At 36.0% G+C, this 16,437-nt stretch overlaps 1 protein-coding gene across 1 annotated transcript; it reads left to right on the top strand.

Annotated features, from left to right (window-relative positions):
• The first annotated feature begins 2,813 nt into the window (after positions 1–2,813).
• On the top strand, positions 2,814–6,802 carry LOC131660189 (gamma carbonic anhydrase 2, mitochondrial-like). The gene is made up of 5 exons (XM_058929365.1): positions 2,814–3,007; positions 3,219–3,362; positions 4,270–4,395; positions 4,480–4,631; positions 6,239–6,802. The coding sequence occupies exons 1-5, from the start codon at positions 2,893–2,895 to the stop codon at positions 6,521–6,523; spliced, it is 822 nt and encodes a 273-aa protein (XP_058785348.1). The 5' UTR covers positions 2,814–2,892; the 3' UTR covers positions 6,524–6,802.
• Positions 6,803–16,437: the final 9,635 nt, after the last annotated feature.

Here is a 16,437-nt window from a genome sequence, read left to right as displayed (position 1 = left end):
TATCATTGTTGTAATGTATTATTATATTTTATATGATTTAATGGAGTGCATCTTTTAGTTTTTAAGAACCTTTAAAAAAAATAAAGGGGAATAGTCCTTCCACCCTTGCGTGTGCATTTCACACCTTTTAAAATTTGAAAATGCTCCACAAGCGTTCGGAGATGCATCTTCAGGTGCATCCAAATCAAATCAAAATATGTTATTCTAAGATCCATCCTATTTTGAATAAAATACAGTCCAGAGATGCATTTTCGTATGCTTATTAGGGTGTATCTGAAGATGTTTCTCCGAAATGTATGATGGAGTCCTTTAAAAGGTACTAGAAGCATGTTAATTGTAAGGGGGATTATTTCGGAGACACATCTCCAGAAATCTCCCTGAATCATTTCGCAACATCACCATTGTGCCAACATTATAATTTTTTGAGGCCAAGTTATATTAAAGTAAGATGAAAGTAAAAAGTCTTACATTAATATAAAAAGTCAATACCATACATAACTTTTGTCCGAAAAATACAAAAAAAAAAAATCCAATCATAAACTACTGGGTATGTCTACCCCATGCCTCCTCCTTCGTCTCTATTGCACAACATTCCGTAACTCGACAATCATGTTCTCCACGAGGACCAACTAGGGACTGTCATCCTCATTGAGTCCCGCCTCTATGCCTCCTCTACTCCTCTCCTCAACACGCCGACATACCGTAAACACGATCTCGGTGCGGTTATCCTAGGCTCAAGTACCTCATGATTAGCTGGACTAGGTGATCTTCCATGAGCGTTTGGTGTCATGATAGGGTGTGACATCCTATAAAACCATGTCATGTAGCTGTGTATAAGCCCAGTGTACAAGATCCGACACCCTACAATACTCCTTTAGTACAAAGTGACTTTCGAATTTATCCAGTATCACACCATGATCTCTGCGGCGAACGTCGGAAGGAGCAAAATCACAGGGAGGTCTCCGAATAATCCGCAAGTAGCCAAACTGGCGCACCACTCGCTCGATCATATAAGGATACATAAGAGAGGACCTACATGTTAGGCATCAGAAGTATAAGGAAATGACGTCAAACTGACGCCTCTCACGGTGACCCTCGTATGGGTAGAAGCAAACGTCATCTGGTACATGATGATCAATATACACTCTGAATGGCTCAATTGTACTATTCCCTATATACGGAACAAATGCGACAACACGTGGTCAATCCTCAATGTACCTAGAAGCAGGTTCCCACCCCGGTGATGCGAGAGAAGTGGGAAATGATCCATCCCTGAAAATGGTTCAGATACAATATTAATGACAAGTGCAACAAATAAATTATGAAAATATTAGTAATAATAAATTACCGTAAGCAGCGTGCAACTCCATGTCATCTGTTTTGTCTTCCAAAGAAAATCCTCACCTCAATGCACATTACCGATGGTACTCAACATGCATATCACCACCTTTAACATCCAAAAAATAAATTATGAGCACCTTTTGTGTCAACGGCCTCATATGCGGCCTTAGTAGGGTCAGCCCCTAAATGGGTGACCATCATATCGACGACTTCCTCTCGCCCGATCCTTTCGTGGTCTAGTAATCTCCCCTGATGGGAAGATGCTGCAGGCATGAAACTTCATCCAAGGTGATGGTCATCTCTCCTATAGGGAGGTGGAAAGATGACCTCTCAGAAGTTTATGGTCATGTACGCAACAAAACATAAATCGGCAAGACCGAAATAATGGATAACCTCAATGAACAAATTAGCAGTGGGACATGGCAAGTCCAATATCTTCCTGCCTCGTGCTCCTGATTGCAGTCTTCTTACGTCGTACCAACGCGGTTTGGGACACACACCCTATTCTAATTCTACCAGTGTTATTTTCATTCATTGCATTTACGTTACAAACACACACATAAAAACAACATGTCAGGACAAATCCAAAAATTCCACAAAAGCAACCAAATTTTTGATTTAGTCAAATCTAGAGATGCTTCTCCAAAATCAGTTCAGAGCAAATTCAGAGATGCATATCCGGACAAACCTACGATTCTCTTCCATGGCAGAAACGTTATTTATGCCATAACACTCCAAAATACCTACATGAATGTTATTGCAGGCTACCAATTTCGTTTAAACTACTATCTAATGTACCTAAAACATCTATTGCAGTCTAAATAACTAATTACAAATCAAAAAAATCAAAAGAGATGAAATTTTGAGATACTTACCCAATGAAAATGATGAGAAGTAGCTTGAATGTTTGAGATATTGAAAAGGAGGAGAAGCATGAATATTGCAGAGTTCCAATGGTTGAAGCTTGAATGAATGTACGAGAAGATTGAATGTGTGAGAACTCAAATATTTTGTTTTGAGAAATTTTTAGAAAATGTGAGGATATGAAACAAAAATATTCAGAGATGCATCTCCGGACGCACCCACTAATTTGTGCGCTTTAGGAGGGCCCAAAGCCCAAAGAAACAACCAAACTATACCTATTCCTCTAATATCTCTGGATTAAATTTTGACAGAAACAAAGTGTCTCTTTAATTTACTCTGAGAAACGACTTAAAAAAATATGTTCGGAGGTGCATTCCATTTTAAGGACATTCATAACTTTTTATAGTGGTGGGAGACAACATATAAGGGTGGCAAGAGTAACCAGAAATAAATATATATCTTTAGTGCTTTTAGCATGCCAAGTGCCAACATAGTTAGTTGGGCTCGATCCAATTTGAAAGACTATTTGTTTGATGATAATGAATCAAATGGGCATATATTTTTAGTGAAAACCCCAATTTGCCCTGTCCATTTATTCATTTTGCGTCTACCTCGCCCTCTCAGTCTTTGTCTCTGTCTCATCTGAAGCTCAAAACTCAAAAAAGTGTTAAACTCTTGATTCAAGAAATGGGAACCCTTGGAAGAGCCATATACACCGTTGGGTCGTGGATTCGAGGTACCGGACAGGCCATTGATCGCCTCGGTTCCCGCTTCCACGGCGGCTATTACATCGAAGAGCAGCGTCAGTCTTCTTCTTCTTCCTTTTTTTCCTAATTCAATTTCAATTTCTCTTTTCCCTTATCGTTTTTTCTTCATTGCTATGATTGCTTCTTCAATTTTGTGAAAATTTCATCTTAGATTTTGTTATTTATAATTCATTTTCATTTCCACAATTTGGCTTGCATCAAATGGTATTTCTGTGCTATTTACTGCTTCTTCTTTGTTGTGTTTAGTGTCTAGACATCGAACTCTGCTGAATATCTTTGACAAGGCTCCTGTTCTTGATAAGGATGTGTTTGTTGCACCTAGTGCCGCCGTTATCGGAGATGTGCAGATTGGAAAGGGGTCGTCGGTTTGGTATGGATCTGTATTGAGAGGTAAGGGAACTCAATTCACCAATTACATATGAATTCTACATGGTTTGGTTTGAATGATGTAATGCTTTTCTTGTAATGCTATGGATATGTTTGGATTTGTTTATTTGAGTTTATCTATTACCATAAGAATTTGTGAGACGGTTTGAGAGTGCTTGTAGAAATAACTTACTACATAACCATAAGTTGTTTTCCGCTTATTTCTATAAGCTCTCTAGGACAACTAATGAAAACAACTTCTATCTTATATGAAAATAGTTTGACTTTATTTTGTCTTTTTGTTATAAGATAAAATTTGCTTATACATAAGCACGTATAAGTTATGACTATAAGCTCTGAAATAAGTTGTTCATCCAAACAAAACCAATTTCGTATGAGATACATTTATTGTAAAACGAAGACAACAACTTTGTGCAACTCCAATAAAAGTGTCTTTCTTAGATTTTGTAGTAATGCTTTATGGGCATGTTTGGATTTGTTTGTTTGAGTGTGTCTATTAGCATAAGAATTTGTGAGAATGTTTGAGAGTTCTCATATAAATAACCTATGGCATATCCATAAGTTGTTTTCAGCTTATTGACAACTAATGAAAACAGCTTTTATCTTATATGAAAATAGTATGATTTTATTTTGTCTTATACATAAGTGCTTATAACTACAAGTGCTGAATTAAGTTGTTCTTCCAAACAAAACCAATTTCATATGAGATACATTTATTGCAAAATGAAGACAAAGACTTTGTGCATTTCCTATAAAAGTGTCTTTCTTATGTTTTACAACACTGTTTTCATGGGAAGTTGCATTGTTCCTATCATCTAAAGTAGGTTAAATGTGAAATTTTTGTGAATCTTTGTTTCTGTACTTAATAATTATATGTGGAAATCATATTCAAACTTTACATTATGAATAGGTGATGTTAACAGCATCAGAGTTGGAAGTGGAACTAACATACAGGATAACTCCCTGGTGCATGTTGCAAAGACAAACCTAGGTGGGAAGGTGTTGCCTACTATAATTGGGGATAATGTTACTGTAGGTGAGTAATATTTTTCCATGATGAAAATGTGCTACATTCTATAATTAAATTGAAATTTCAAATGGAACAAATTTCACTGAGCAGGTCACAGTGCTGTTTTACATGGCTGTACTGTTGAGGATGAGGCTTTTGTTGGTATGGGTGCAATTCTACTCGATGGTGTAGTTGTTGAGAAAAATGCCATGGTTGCTGCTGGAGCCCTTGTGAGGCAGAACACAAAGATTCCATCTGGCGAGGTATGTGTGTTCTGTCTGGTAACCCTTAACCCCAATTAGGATTATGTACCTGTTACTGTTAATCTTAACTCTTAACTATTTTTGTAAATAATTTTCATGTCTAAGTGAGCATACTACACTACCAGTCTAGGAATAGGGGTTTCAATTATATTCTATTTTAGTTTTATTTAGTTTAAGGATTTTTTTCGGGACATTAGTTATTTAGATATTTTTAGGATAAATATTGTAGTATTGAGATCGTTTAATATACATGAGGAATATTCTGAGTTTATTTTCCATAGTATTTTATTTAGTTGTTTTGAAATTTTATTCAACAATCTCATTATATTTTGGTATCCAAGAGGTTTCTGCAACATAAAGCCCTTGTTTTTTCTTCAAACTTTGAACCTCATCTATTCTGTATTATAGCTGCTATTTTTCTATCTCTCCGTGTCACCACTACCACTGCGATCCGGGTCATTACTATTGACATCTACAGCCACAGCAGAAAAAAATCTACTGTCAAGTATGAGATTGGATTTGTTCTAAAATAAACCCTTAGGAAACACAGATATCACAAAAGACCAAACATGATATGACATAGAACATAACATAGCCTTAATATAATATATAGAATCGGCATAAAAAAATTAAAAGACAAATCTTAAATTAAAAGGCTGAATATATAATATATAGACATAAATATTTTATAAGTTTTACTATGGTATTCTCATATATATATATATATATATATATATATATATATATATATATATATATATATATATATATATATATATATATATATATATATATATATATATATATATATATATATATATATATATATATATATATATATATATATATATATATATATATATATATATATATATATATATATATATATATATATATATATATATATATATATATATATATATATATATATATATATATATATATATATATATATATATATATATATATATATATCTATATAGGTATAAAAATTCAAAAGATAAAGGTAGAGTATTGTGAAGTGAAGTAAGGAGCATCTGAAGTGTATGACATGGATACTAGTTGTCCCTTTTGGATACAACTACCATTTTTAAGTGTCTTTGCTTCCATGTTAAATCTTCACCCTCTTTTACTAGATATGTTACTTGTCTTAGCTATTACTTGATAGAAATATCATGATTATTACATTGCCGAGTCTTTAAACAGTCCCTGTTGAACTGCATGATTTTACATACCTACTCGTGCGTCTTATCATAAGATTCACCGATTCAAGCTATTTATGTTTTTCCTCTTGGAGAAAAATCTAATAAATATATAGTTTATCCTTCAATAATGCTTGAGTTTTAAACATGAAAATTCCCATGTTATTGTCTATTACGAGGAGCGCCTTTGAATGTTGTCAGTCAAGTAATTTAGCAGACGTGGTTGGCCCAATTTCAAGACTGAAGCTATACTACATATTCTTGGCTCATGAATATCTATCATGCGATAAAAAGTCTTCCTTAATTTTGATTTTGTTTTTGTTAGGCTTTTTTTTTTTCTTCTTTTAAATTACTTGCTATGTCTATCAGTCATGACCTGTAAACACAAACTTGCATATTTTGCAGGTTTGGGCAGGCAATCCAGCCAAGTTTCTGAGAAAGCTCACCAATGAAGAGATAGCTTTTATCTCCCAGTCAGCCACCAATTATACTAACCTTGCACAGGTCCATGCAGCTGAAAATTCGAAGTCCTATGATGAAATTGCGTTTGAGAAGGTGCTGCGTAAGAAGTATGCAACTAAAGATGAGGAATACGACTCTATGTTGGGTGTTGTTCGTGAGATCCCACCAGAACTTATTCTTCCTGATAATATCTTGCCTGATAAAGCAAACAAAGCTCTTCAAAATTGAGATCTTTAAAAGGAGTGTCTTCAATTCTAATCTTGAAATGTCATAAAGGGGTATTGTTTTTTTTTTTTCATTTCAAATTCATGGAAGAGGGATAGTTTTGGATCCTAATAACACCAAACATTTTCTAGGCTAGAGTTATGGCTCATTCTAAGTTCCAGGAAGCAATTGCTTATAATATTTCAAACAATGTTCTCCACTTTGGGAAAGGCAAGTGGATGGTAGGATTGTGTTTGTCGAACTTTAGTGTTTGATGTATTCAATTCCAGTGATTTCATTTTACTTCTTCGTTGATAAACATTGCACTAAACATTAAAATCATTCACGGTGGTGGATTGACTCGACTTCCATTACTTAAAAAGACGAGCCACTATTCTATAAAAAGGAGAGAAGATTTACTGTTGAGGGGCACGTAAGACTGTTGAGGGGCACGTAATAGAAAAATATGCAACATACATTTTGGTATATTGAAAGGAACTGAAATAACATTCTGAAAATAAATAAATCATAATTAGCGTTTAACATAAGTCAAATAAAATTATTTCTGATTTCTGATATAGAGAACTTATTAAAGAAACATTTAACAACACATCAAAATTAAACTCTAAATTAGTACTGAATTCATCTCATCATTTACCCTAGTATTGTACGCTATTAATTTTGAGAATTTCTTCACCCACCTCCTAACCTTCTTGCTCACCCCTGGTGAATTTACAACACTACCCCTTGTTTCGGAAGTTCATTTCCGAAAAGGTACTTTTTTTTTGAAAAAAAGGTGTTTTCGGAAATGAATTTTCGAAAACGTGTTTTTTTTAATATAAAATATTGATTTCGGAGATGCATCTCCGAAATAAAGTTACATTTTCAGAAAATGTGGTGTTTCGGAAGTTCATCTCCGAACTCACCCCCCTTGGAGGAATTCGGAAATGCACTTCCGAAAAAAGGTCTGGACAGAAGAAAAATAACAAACAAGAACGATTCGCTTTATTTAATCGGATGAAGACGATGGAGGAGACGCTGCAACAGGTTAGAAAGTCCTGATCCTCTAGAAATTCATACCACATTGTAACTTACCAACATAATAAACAACAACAAAAAACTTATGAGCAAACTATACTTACATCATAGTGGTGTAGATCCTTATCAGCCACTCGCAACTGAAAATGATTAGCACGAACTTGAATTTTCCTTCCCAATTTTCCTTCTGAGACGACGGAGCCGACTCTAGAGTAGCCTTCTGTTTAACTTCGGCAGTCAGACTCTCGATGGAGATCAGAGCCGAACTCAAGGAAGCAACCGGCGCTGCGACAGATGGAACAAACGACGCTGAAACAGATGGACGAACAACCGGAGCTGCAACAACAGACGGAGGAGAGGTAACCGGGGCCGGAGCATATGACGGAGGAGGTGGATGTCCGGAGGAAGAAGGATTAGAGGTACGTCCACCGCGAGAGCCACGACCACCACCACCACGGCCTGATCCTGCAGCATTGATGGATGATTGTTGAGAATGTGCAGGAGATGGTTGACTCCGGAGATTTTCGGGATGATTTCCTCCACCGCGGCGAGACATTGTGATGAAAGCAGTAACAAGAGATAGAAAACGTTAAAGCAAAGAAGAAGACTTAGGATCGAAAATGATTTGGGATATTTTGAAAGAAAAATGGGTGAGAAGCTTTTAAATAGGAAAGTGTTTTAGAAGTTAACCGTCTGAGAGTGGTGGGGAGAAGGAAAAGGGAACTTCGAAATTTCAAAAGGTTTTTTATTCTTTTAAATAGGGCGTGGCTGTGGAGCTTCCCAATTTTTGTTACGTAGGCTTTTAAGTAGGAAAGTGTTACCACATTTCTTAGAAGGTAACCGTCTTAGAAGGCTTACGTAGGCACATGTGTCCACATTTCTTACCTGATCAGGGGACGTCATTACAAAAAAATCAAACAAAGGGGTGCGCTGGGAAAGTCAAAGTTCTATGTTTATAATCCAGAAGATGGATAGTGTTCGCGGCGATGAAATCCAAGAATCTACATATTGAAATCAGAACAATCCAAAAACTAAGATGATAAATCCAATACAAAAACACTGTGCGATACAATCCGAAATCAGAACAAAACAAAACAAAACACGTCAAACAAAACAAAAACACGTTATTCTGCCCGACGAGCGTTACAAAATACACATCAAACAAAATAAAAACACGTTATTCTTCCCGACGAGCGAACTCCTCCGAATGAAGATAATTATACCAATCCTCATCCCACTCAGTATCAGAACCATCAGCGTTGATCACGCCTGAAGACTGAGTCTGCACGTCCGAGCCATGGACCCCCAGAGGACGAGAAGCAGAACCAGTCAAAACCTTCTTCTTCTTCTTCTCCTTCACCTCCTTCTTTGAAGAACCCTTTCTTCCCTTAGCGCCACCCATTCCTGCGTAAAAATGAAGAAAGAAAGGTCCATGAGACCTCCTTTTATAAAAGAAGAAAGGGACACAAACTTCAAAGAAACAGGCACAATAAACAAAGGCGTTAAAAATAAAGTACTTGCAAATTAAAACGGACACTCCCTACCCTCTCTAGAAGACGCAGTCCTGCGTGCTGGTTGATTGTCTGACATGTTTCTGTAAACAATTGAAATCGATTAATATGCGAGACAAAATAAAAAACAAAAAAATTTGAACTTCTGATACATTTCGGAAGTTCATTTCCGAAAACTGGGATGGAGGTGTTTTCGGAAATGAACTTCCGAAACACCCCTGCGATGGAGTTTTCTGCAACTTCCATGGCAGACCCCTAAACCAAACTTCAAACCAAATCAAAATGCTTCTAAACAACCTAAATACTACTAACAACCTAACCATATATCATTTATGCAATTAAAACCCTAAATAACATGCATTTGAATAATAGATCTAAAAATTTCAAAACTTACAAAGTGTTAGGATTGAGGGCTTTTGAATGTTGTTTAGCAGTGTGATTGGAGCCTTGATGCAGCTTTGGAATTCTGTTTGCACAAATTTTCGCCTTTGCCACTTTTTGTTTTGATTTAGGGTAAATGATTGGGGGAGGGGGAGTGTTTTGATAAATCTGCAGAAATCGCAGTATTTCGGAAGTGAACTTCCGAAATAATGTTTTCGGAAATGAACTTCCGAAATAAGTCAATTTTTTCAAAAAAAGACGCTTTTGGAAATGAACTTCCGAAGCAGGGGTATTTTGGAATTTTCTGGGGGTGACCCCCATAGGGAGGTGGCTAAAGAAATTTTCTTAATTTTTATAAAAGAACAAATGTTTTATTTGTTATTTTCAAAATTTATTATTAGTTCTTGCCATATCATTAATGTATCGACATTAATCTAGAAGAAGAGAAAAGAGCATTGTTCAAAACCAATAGAAGAGTAGAGCTAAACTTTTGAAACCATTGTCGTGAAGCTTGTCTCAAGCCATATAGATATTTGTTGAGTTTACAAACTAGGTTCCCCCCCTTGATTTTATATCTCTTAGGCTGTGTTTGAGAGTTTGGAGGAGAAGGGAGGAGAGGGATTTGGAAAATAGGAAGAATTTGGTGAAAAGAATAAAAAGATTTTGGGTAGGAAGGTTTTGGAGGGTTTGAGTTTATTCATAAAACCAAAAACCCCATAAAATTGGGGAACTAAAAAATTGTATTGAAGGAGGGTTTTGGACAGACATGGCAATAAAACCCAGACCCACGGGTACACACCCGATCCCGCCCCGAAGTTGACGGGGAAAACCCGCTTTGACTGGGTTCGGGTTTGGGTTTTTCCCGATTAGAAAACATGGGGATGGGTCGGGTAATGGGGACACTAGTACCCACCCCGAACCCGTCCCCGAACTCGTCCCGTTTATTTCAATATGTACATTATTATTTATATTTCATAATTTATATTATTAAATATGTGGCTAATGTTTTAATAATTTGATTTGTATTTATTATTTTAAATATTTGAAATATATGTATGAAATTTTTTGAGATTGTTTTATTTTGTTATTTATAATGTAATTTGATTTTTGAAAAAGTAAATATTTTTATTAAAAAAATTGATTTTACGAAATACATGATGGCGGGGCGGGGATACCCGAACCCAACCCGAACCCGTTAAGGACGGATTTGGGTTTTAATTCCCCATCCCCGTTTGGGTTTGGGGTGGGTAACGGGGATTGATTGGGGATTCGGGTTTGGGTTTGGGGGAGGTAAAAACCATCCCCGACCCGCCCCGTTGCCATGCCTAGTTTTGGAGGGCTTATATAAATTTTCCAAATATATTTTGGGTTGTTATAGTATTCTGAAAATTAAAAATTTTGTAATAATAATTAGGTAGCTGCATATACACCTCTTCACATAAGTCACCATTGAAAAAAAAACATTGTTTATGTCCATCTGAACAAAATACCATTATTTATGTACAACAATGAATAGTAGACTTCTCATAGTTGTGAGGACAATGTAGGTGCCAATGCATGGGCGGAGCTATAGCCCAGCGAGTCCGGATACGTGTCCGGGCTCAACCCCTTCTTTCGTTGTATACTCCCCACATTATTAGTCGATTTGTAGACAACATTAGGGGCAAAATTTTAATTTTTAGACAAAATTAAGGGCAAAATTAATAAAAACAGAGTGTAAAATTTTTGGACAAAATCAAGGGCACAATTTTTAGACAAAATCAAAGGAAAATTAGTAGAAATAAGGTGTAAAATTAATAAAAATAGGGTGTAAAATTTTTGTCCAGACTCCCTAAAAATTATTAAAGAGGGTAACAAATTTTTTTGACAGTGATTTGTATGAGTTATACATTTGCAAGGAACATACTATGTGAGAAATGGCTGTGAGAAATGGCTCCTGAGTTAACTATTCAAGTGGATTTTAAAGGAAATTCATTTTAATGTGAGGAAGTAAAAACCATACCAACACTATCATCCTCGGAAGAAGAGGATCCAATATTGAATTGACGCCCCCGCTGTTCTTGAATGTAAGCAATTAGCTGTTGATATTGTTTTGTGCTCAAAGGAGTATTAAGTGTGGAATCATCCATAAGAACAATATTAACAGATTATTGTGAGATAGACTTGCCTTTCTTTTAACCTGGTAGATAACCATGTAATTTGAAGCATTTGTCCTTGTCCTTGATGTGACCACGGACACCACAATGAGAACAAAAAGGTCTTTCTTTTCCACTTGGATATGTATTCATGTGAATCATGAACTACATACATTAGGGTTGATTCTAAACTATTACTAGTTGTTACACCCTAATTTTTCTTAAATCTTTTACCCTGTAATTGGGATTTTTGTCACAAACATCACTACATTAGGGTTTTCCCATCTTGATATTGATTTGAGGCTTTGGCTCGCTTGGGATTGGATCATGTGTGGTTTTAACCTAGTGGAAGTATCATCTTGACATTGAGTTCTTTAAGAATTCATTTGTGAAAGTCTTTTTGAAACGAAACCGTGATACTTTTTCATGGTTGGTTTTTGAGGTGGATTGAGTTAAGGTATTTCTTTTGATAATTAGGGTCATAATTTCACAACACTTGAGTTTGTCCATTGTTTGATCAAAAAAACTGTCACATTGGTTTAAATAACCATTTTACTTTCATTAAGGTCATATTGCAAAATTGAAAGATAATATGCTTCCAAAATTCAAAGCAAATACAAAGTAGAATTGGCTTTTTAATTGAAATGCACATTCAAATGCGACCACAAGTATGCTTATTATTATTAACTTGTCACAAGTTATTTGTACCAAATTCTATGCCAAGCACATACAGTGAGGACAATTTAACATGCTACCCCCTCAATTAGACGTGGCACCCCCCGAATACAATGAAAAGACTAAAATGTCCAACATGTAAAATTTCCAACACATTTTCAAATGTCAGATCTTCGTATTTTTCAAATTTAGAGACGATACCGGAAATTTGGTGCCACTATCGGAAATTTCATGAAAAAAGTAAGATTTACGGTACCTTTTCAAAATTTACGGTATATGCATACCGGAAATTTCAAATTTCCGGTTAATCGCCACCGGGAATTTCAAAATTTTTGGTTAATCGCCATCGAAAATTTCAAATTTTCGGGGATTTAAGGAAATTGTTTATTGTAAATTTCTAAATTTCCGGTAGTTATATATTTTTGAAAAATACCGGAAATTTCAAAATTTCCGGCATTTTGCAGTTTTTCTAATTTTCCCCCTTTTTTAAATTTGTTTCAGTGAGGAACAGAGCCAGAGACGGTACAGTAGCCGACATGGCAGTTGATAGAGCAGCAGCGACTCGTGCTAGAGATGAGGAGGCACAGGCTTCAGAGCTTAGAGCTGGACGTCATCATGCAGCCGGTTCTCATCGCAAACGGTTGGCGGAGCAGGCGACACAGTTTTGCCCACCACGTCGCCAGATAGATGCAGTTACCCAGGAGCATGCTGTTGAGTGTGCTATTGAGGAGTGTGTTGTTGAGGAGCGTGCTATTGAGCAGATTGTGGAGCATTAGCCTGAGGAGGTTGTTGTGGAGCATCAGGCTGATGAGGTTGTTGTTACTGAGGCTGCAGATGAGGTGTCTCCTACCGATACAAGCACCACTGCCAGAGCGTCTATTGAGCCATCGATGCACATTGATGGATGGTTCTTGGAAAACCTAGAGACGTGTTCATGCCCACGAGATATGTTGATCATATCGCTCACCGGATATGGCAGGGGGAGGTATATATATATATATATATATATATATATATATATATATTTGTAACTATTTAATGATTAACATTTTGTAACTATTTAATGATTAATTTTTCCTATTACAGGAGCGAGGAGTGTTGATGATCGCTTCATATGGGTCGAAGCCGAAGGACTTCCCGAAAGATCCTATGCCAGAGGCGGTTAGTCGTATTGTTGACGACTTTATCTTGCTGGAGTTCTCTCGTTACTCCCCTACCATGCTGGATGTCTCTCTAATGACTGTTTAGTTGAGAGGTGGCACCCAGATACATCATCCTTTCACCTTTCATTTGGGGAGATGACGGTGACACTGGATGATGTAGATTCCCTCTTCCAAATTCCCATTGCTGGTACCTTCTTTACACCTCCTTACATGAACCAAGCGGCGGAGCTGCGCTTGGATAAGGACGACTTGGAGTTAACTCAGGGGACGGTGTATGAGGATTTCTCGTATAACTGTGGTTTACATCTTCGGATGTCTTAGCTTAGGGACAAATGCTATGAGCATGTGGCTGCTCAGAGGTACCAGGATGCCCCTAGGGTGTACATGCTACATCTTATGACATGTACTCTCTTTGCGGACAAGTCTGGTAACTATATTGATGTGCGATAACTGTGTTTGTTCAGCTCCTTAGACACTCCCACTTGGGCGTGGGATGTGGCAGATTTGACCATGTTGTACACTGACTTGAATGTTGCCACACAGCCGGAGACGAAGCAGCTGGCTGGTTATCTTTGTCTTCTGTAGGTACGTTTTAATTTGTTTATGTGTATCTATTTACTTGTATTTATTTATTTGATTGTATTTATTATTTATTTGATTGTTCACTACGCTAAAATTGGCTTTTAGCAGCACACCTACGAAAGCGCTTTTAGGCAAAAGCGTTTTCATAGGTTTCGCTAAAAGAAAAAGGAAAAAAAACGCAAAAAAAACGCTTTGGTAGGGTGGGGTACGAGAGCGCTTTTGAAAAGCGCTTTGGTAGGGTGGGGTATGAGAGCGCTTTTGAAAAGCGCTTTAGTAGGGTGGGGTATGAGAGCGCTTTTGAAAAGCGCTTTGGTAGGGTGGGCAACTGTTTTGAAAAGCGCTTTTAACAAAAACACGTGTTTTGTTTCAGAAAACAAAAACACGCTCTCTTCTCTCTCTCTCTCTCTCTCTCTCTCTCTCTCGTAACCCTATTTCTCTTCATCAATCTCTGAAGAACCGCTCTCTCTGATCTCCGACTCTCTTCCCTTCAATCACATCCGTATCTCTTACATTCCACCACCTCCGGCCTCTTTCGTCCTATAATTGCATGATTCCATCGTCTTTCACAAAACCCAAAACACATACTCAATCATCTCTTCCAGATCTACAAAAACCGTACTCCATGTGATGCGAAAAAAGGGGATGAGAAGAAATCAATCGTACAAGAGATTGTATATTGAATCCCAAATCCCATGGGAATGATTGTATATTGATTGGTTTTCTGCTCCATTATGATTTCTTTTGATTTAGGGTTTCAGATTTGGGGTTCTGATTTGGGATTTTTTATATTAGGTGCTTATTTGAGATTGATGGTACATAAAATTTCTTCAATAACTTGTAGAGATTTTGAGTTGATATGTGTTGTTGGTTGAATTGCAGGACAAGGTGTTCCTGATTGATTTGGTTGTGTTATGCATCCTCCTTTGACATTGAACAAACACCTTATGTGCGTCGAAATGAGTGTTTTTTTTATATATTTTATAGTTTTTAATGTTTAGTTATTTGTTATTAGAATTATTTATGCTTTCACTGTTAATCATAATGTGATTGTTGGGCTATCTACTGTTATTCTTAACTTGTAGTGTTTTTGGAGGTTTTCTATTGTCATAACCTATGTTGTGTTTGAAAGCCATAGCATGATTAATTTCAAAACTCCCGAACATTGCATATTTAGCTGTTGAAGGAGATCTCTTAGTGAAGTTGTGTATGTCATTTACTTATTTTGTGTTGAACCCAATCTTGAGAAATTTAAAATTAATTAGTTGGACTGCTATTAGCCCTTACCAAACTTTTTACATGCAGCTTTCTTCTTGTGGCTCAACAGAAGGATGATCTATGCCTTTGGTTTTAAGGAACACGCCGATCCTCTTCTATGTGGAGATTATAAGGAGGTTAGTTAATTTTATACATGATTTGTCTTTTTATTAGGAATAAGATGCAACTTCTATGTTAAGCAATGATGAAAAAGCTGTGTAGAACCAACTTGCATAGTCAGGGTAAGCTTGTACCCATGTTGACATCTGGTGGAGCCTTTCCAAGTTAACTTTTAACAAGGAGTTCAAATACTAGTTATGATCCACAAAAGGTGCATAGGCTGCCAATATTGTTTACTTTGATTCATCATATTTTTAGTAAGTTTTCTTTTACCAATATATTTTCATATTTCTCAATATTTATTTATTTAAAACTTTACCTTAAATATTTAATCATATACTTAAACTTTGACGGAGACAAATGCCCTAAATATTCTTAACGGTATTATTAAATCAAGTAGTAATACTTTATTGGTACGTTAAAATTGTATGGTATATTTTTTTTATAAATGATTATACTCTAGAGTGTTATATATTACTTACATTCTTATTAATTTTGATAGTTCTTAATTTTCTATATGAGACATGTCTTAATTTTCTGTATATAATCATACACTCATTCCTCCTCTACACGCAACTATGAGATTTTTTTAAGTTTTAGCAGAGTCAATTATTAAACATTACTACAAATATACAAATTAATTGAGGTAGTATTTGTAATTTTTAAAATATTTAACAATATAGTTTTGTTTAATCTAAATAGTCAAGTCCACCTACATGGCTAAGACTTATTACTGTTTTTGGTTTTTGTATTTAAGCTTATAATTGCAGTTTACATTTTTATTTAAGGGAATTTTTATTTGGTTGAAGTATGTTCCTTCTAAAATCTTTAGAACGGATAATGAACCTTTTAAGATTGAATTTTCTTAGATTTCATGATAATCTGCTTTCCTCGTGATGACTCTAATATGTTTTTGATTTTAAACAGCAATGCAGGGTTTTGCACAAAAGGATGCCTAAACAATGAAGAGTGAAAAGTTGTTTCAATCTCAAGGAAGTCCTAAACAATGCAGGGTTTTGCACCATTTTTAGTGTGTATAATATATGAGGTGTGGCTCCAACTATTTGTAACTATTTAAT

This window comes from Vicia villosa, linkage group LG3 (genome assembly GCF_029867415.1).
Source record: "Vicia villosa cultivar HV-30 ecotype Madison, WI linkage group LG3, Vvil1.0, whole genome shotgun sequence".
Taxonomy (NCBI): domain Eukaryota; kingdom Viridiplantae; phylum Streptophyta; class Magnoliopsida; order Fabales; family Fabaceae; genus Vicia; species Vicia villosa.
Note: the sequence above shows the minus strand (reverse complement) of the source record. Positions and strands in the feature narration are given on the sequence as shown.

Excerpts from the sequence above, each read along its gene's own strand:
- LOC131660189 (XM_058929365.1), top strand. The coding sequence starts at position 2,893 with ATGGGAACCCTTGGAAGAGCCATATACACCGTTGGGTCGTGGATTCGA. Across the intron at positions 3,008-3,218 it reads CTATTACATCGAAGAGCAGC|TGTCTAGACATCGAACTCTG; the intron begins GTCAGTCTTCTT and ends TGTTGTGTTTAG. Across the intron at positions 4,632-6,238 it reads CAAAGATTCCATCTGGCGAG|GTTTGGGCAGGCAATCCAGC; the intron begins GTATGTGTGTTC and ends CATATTTTGCAG.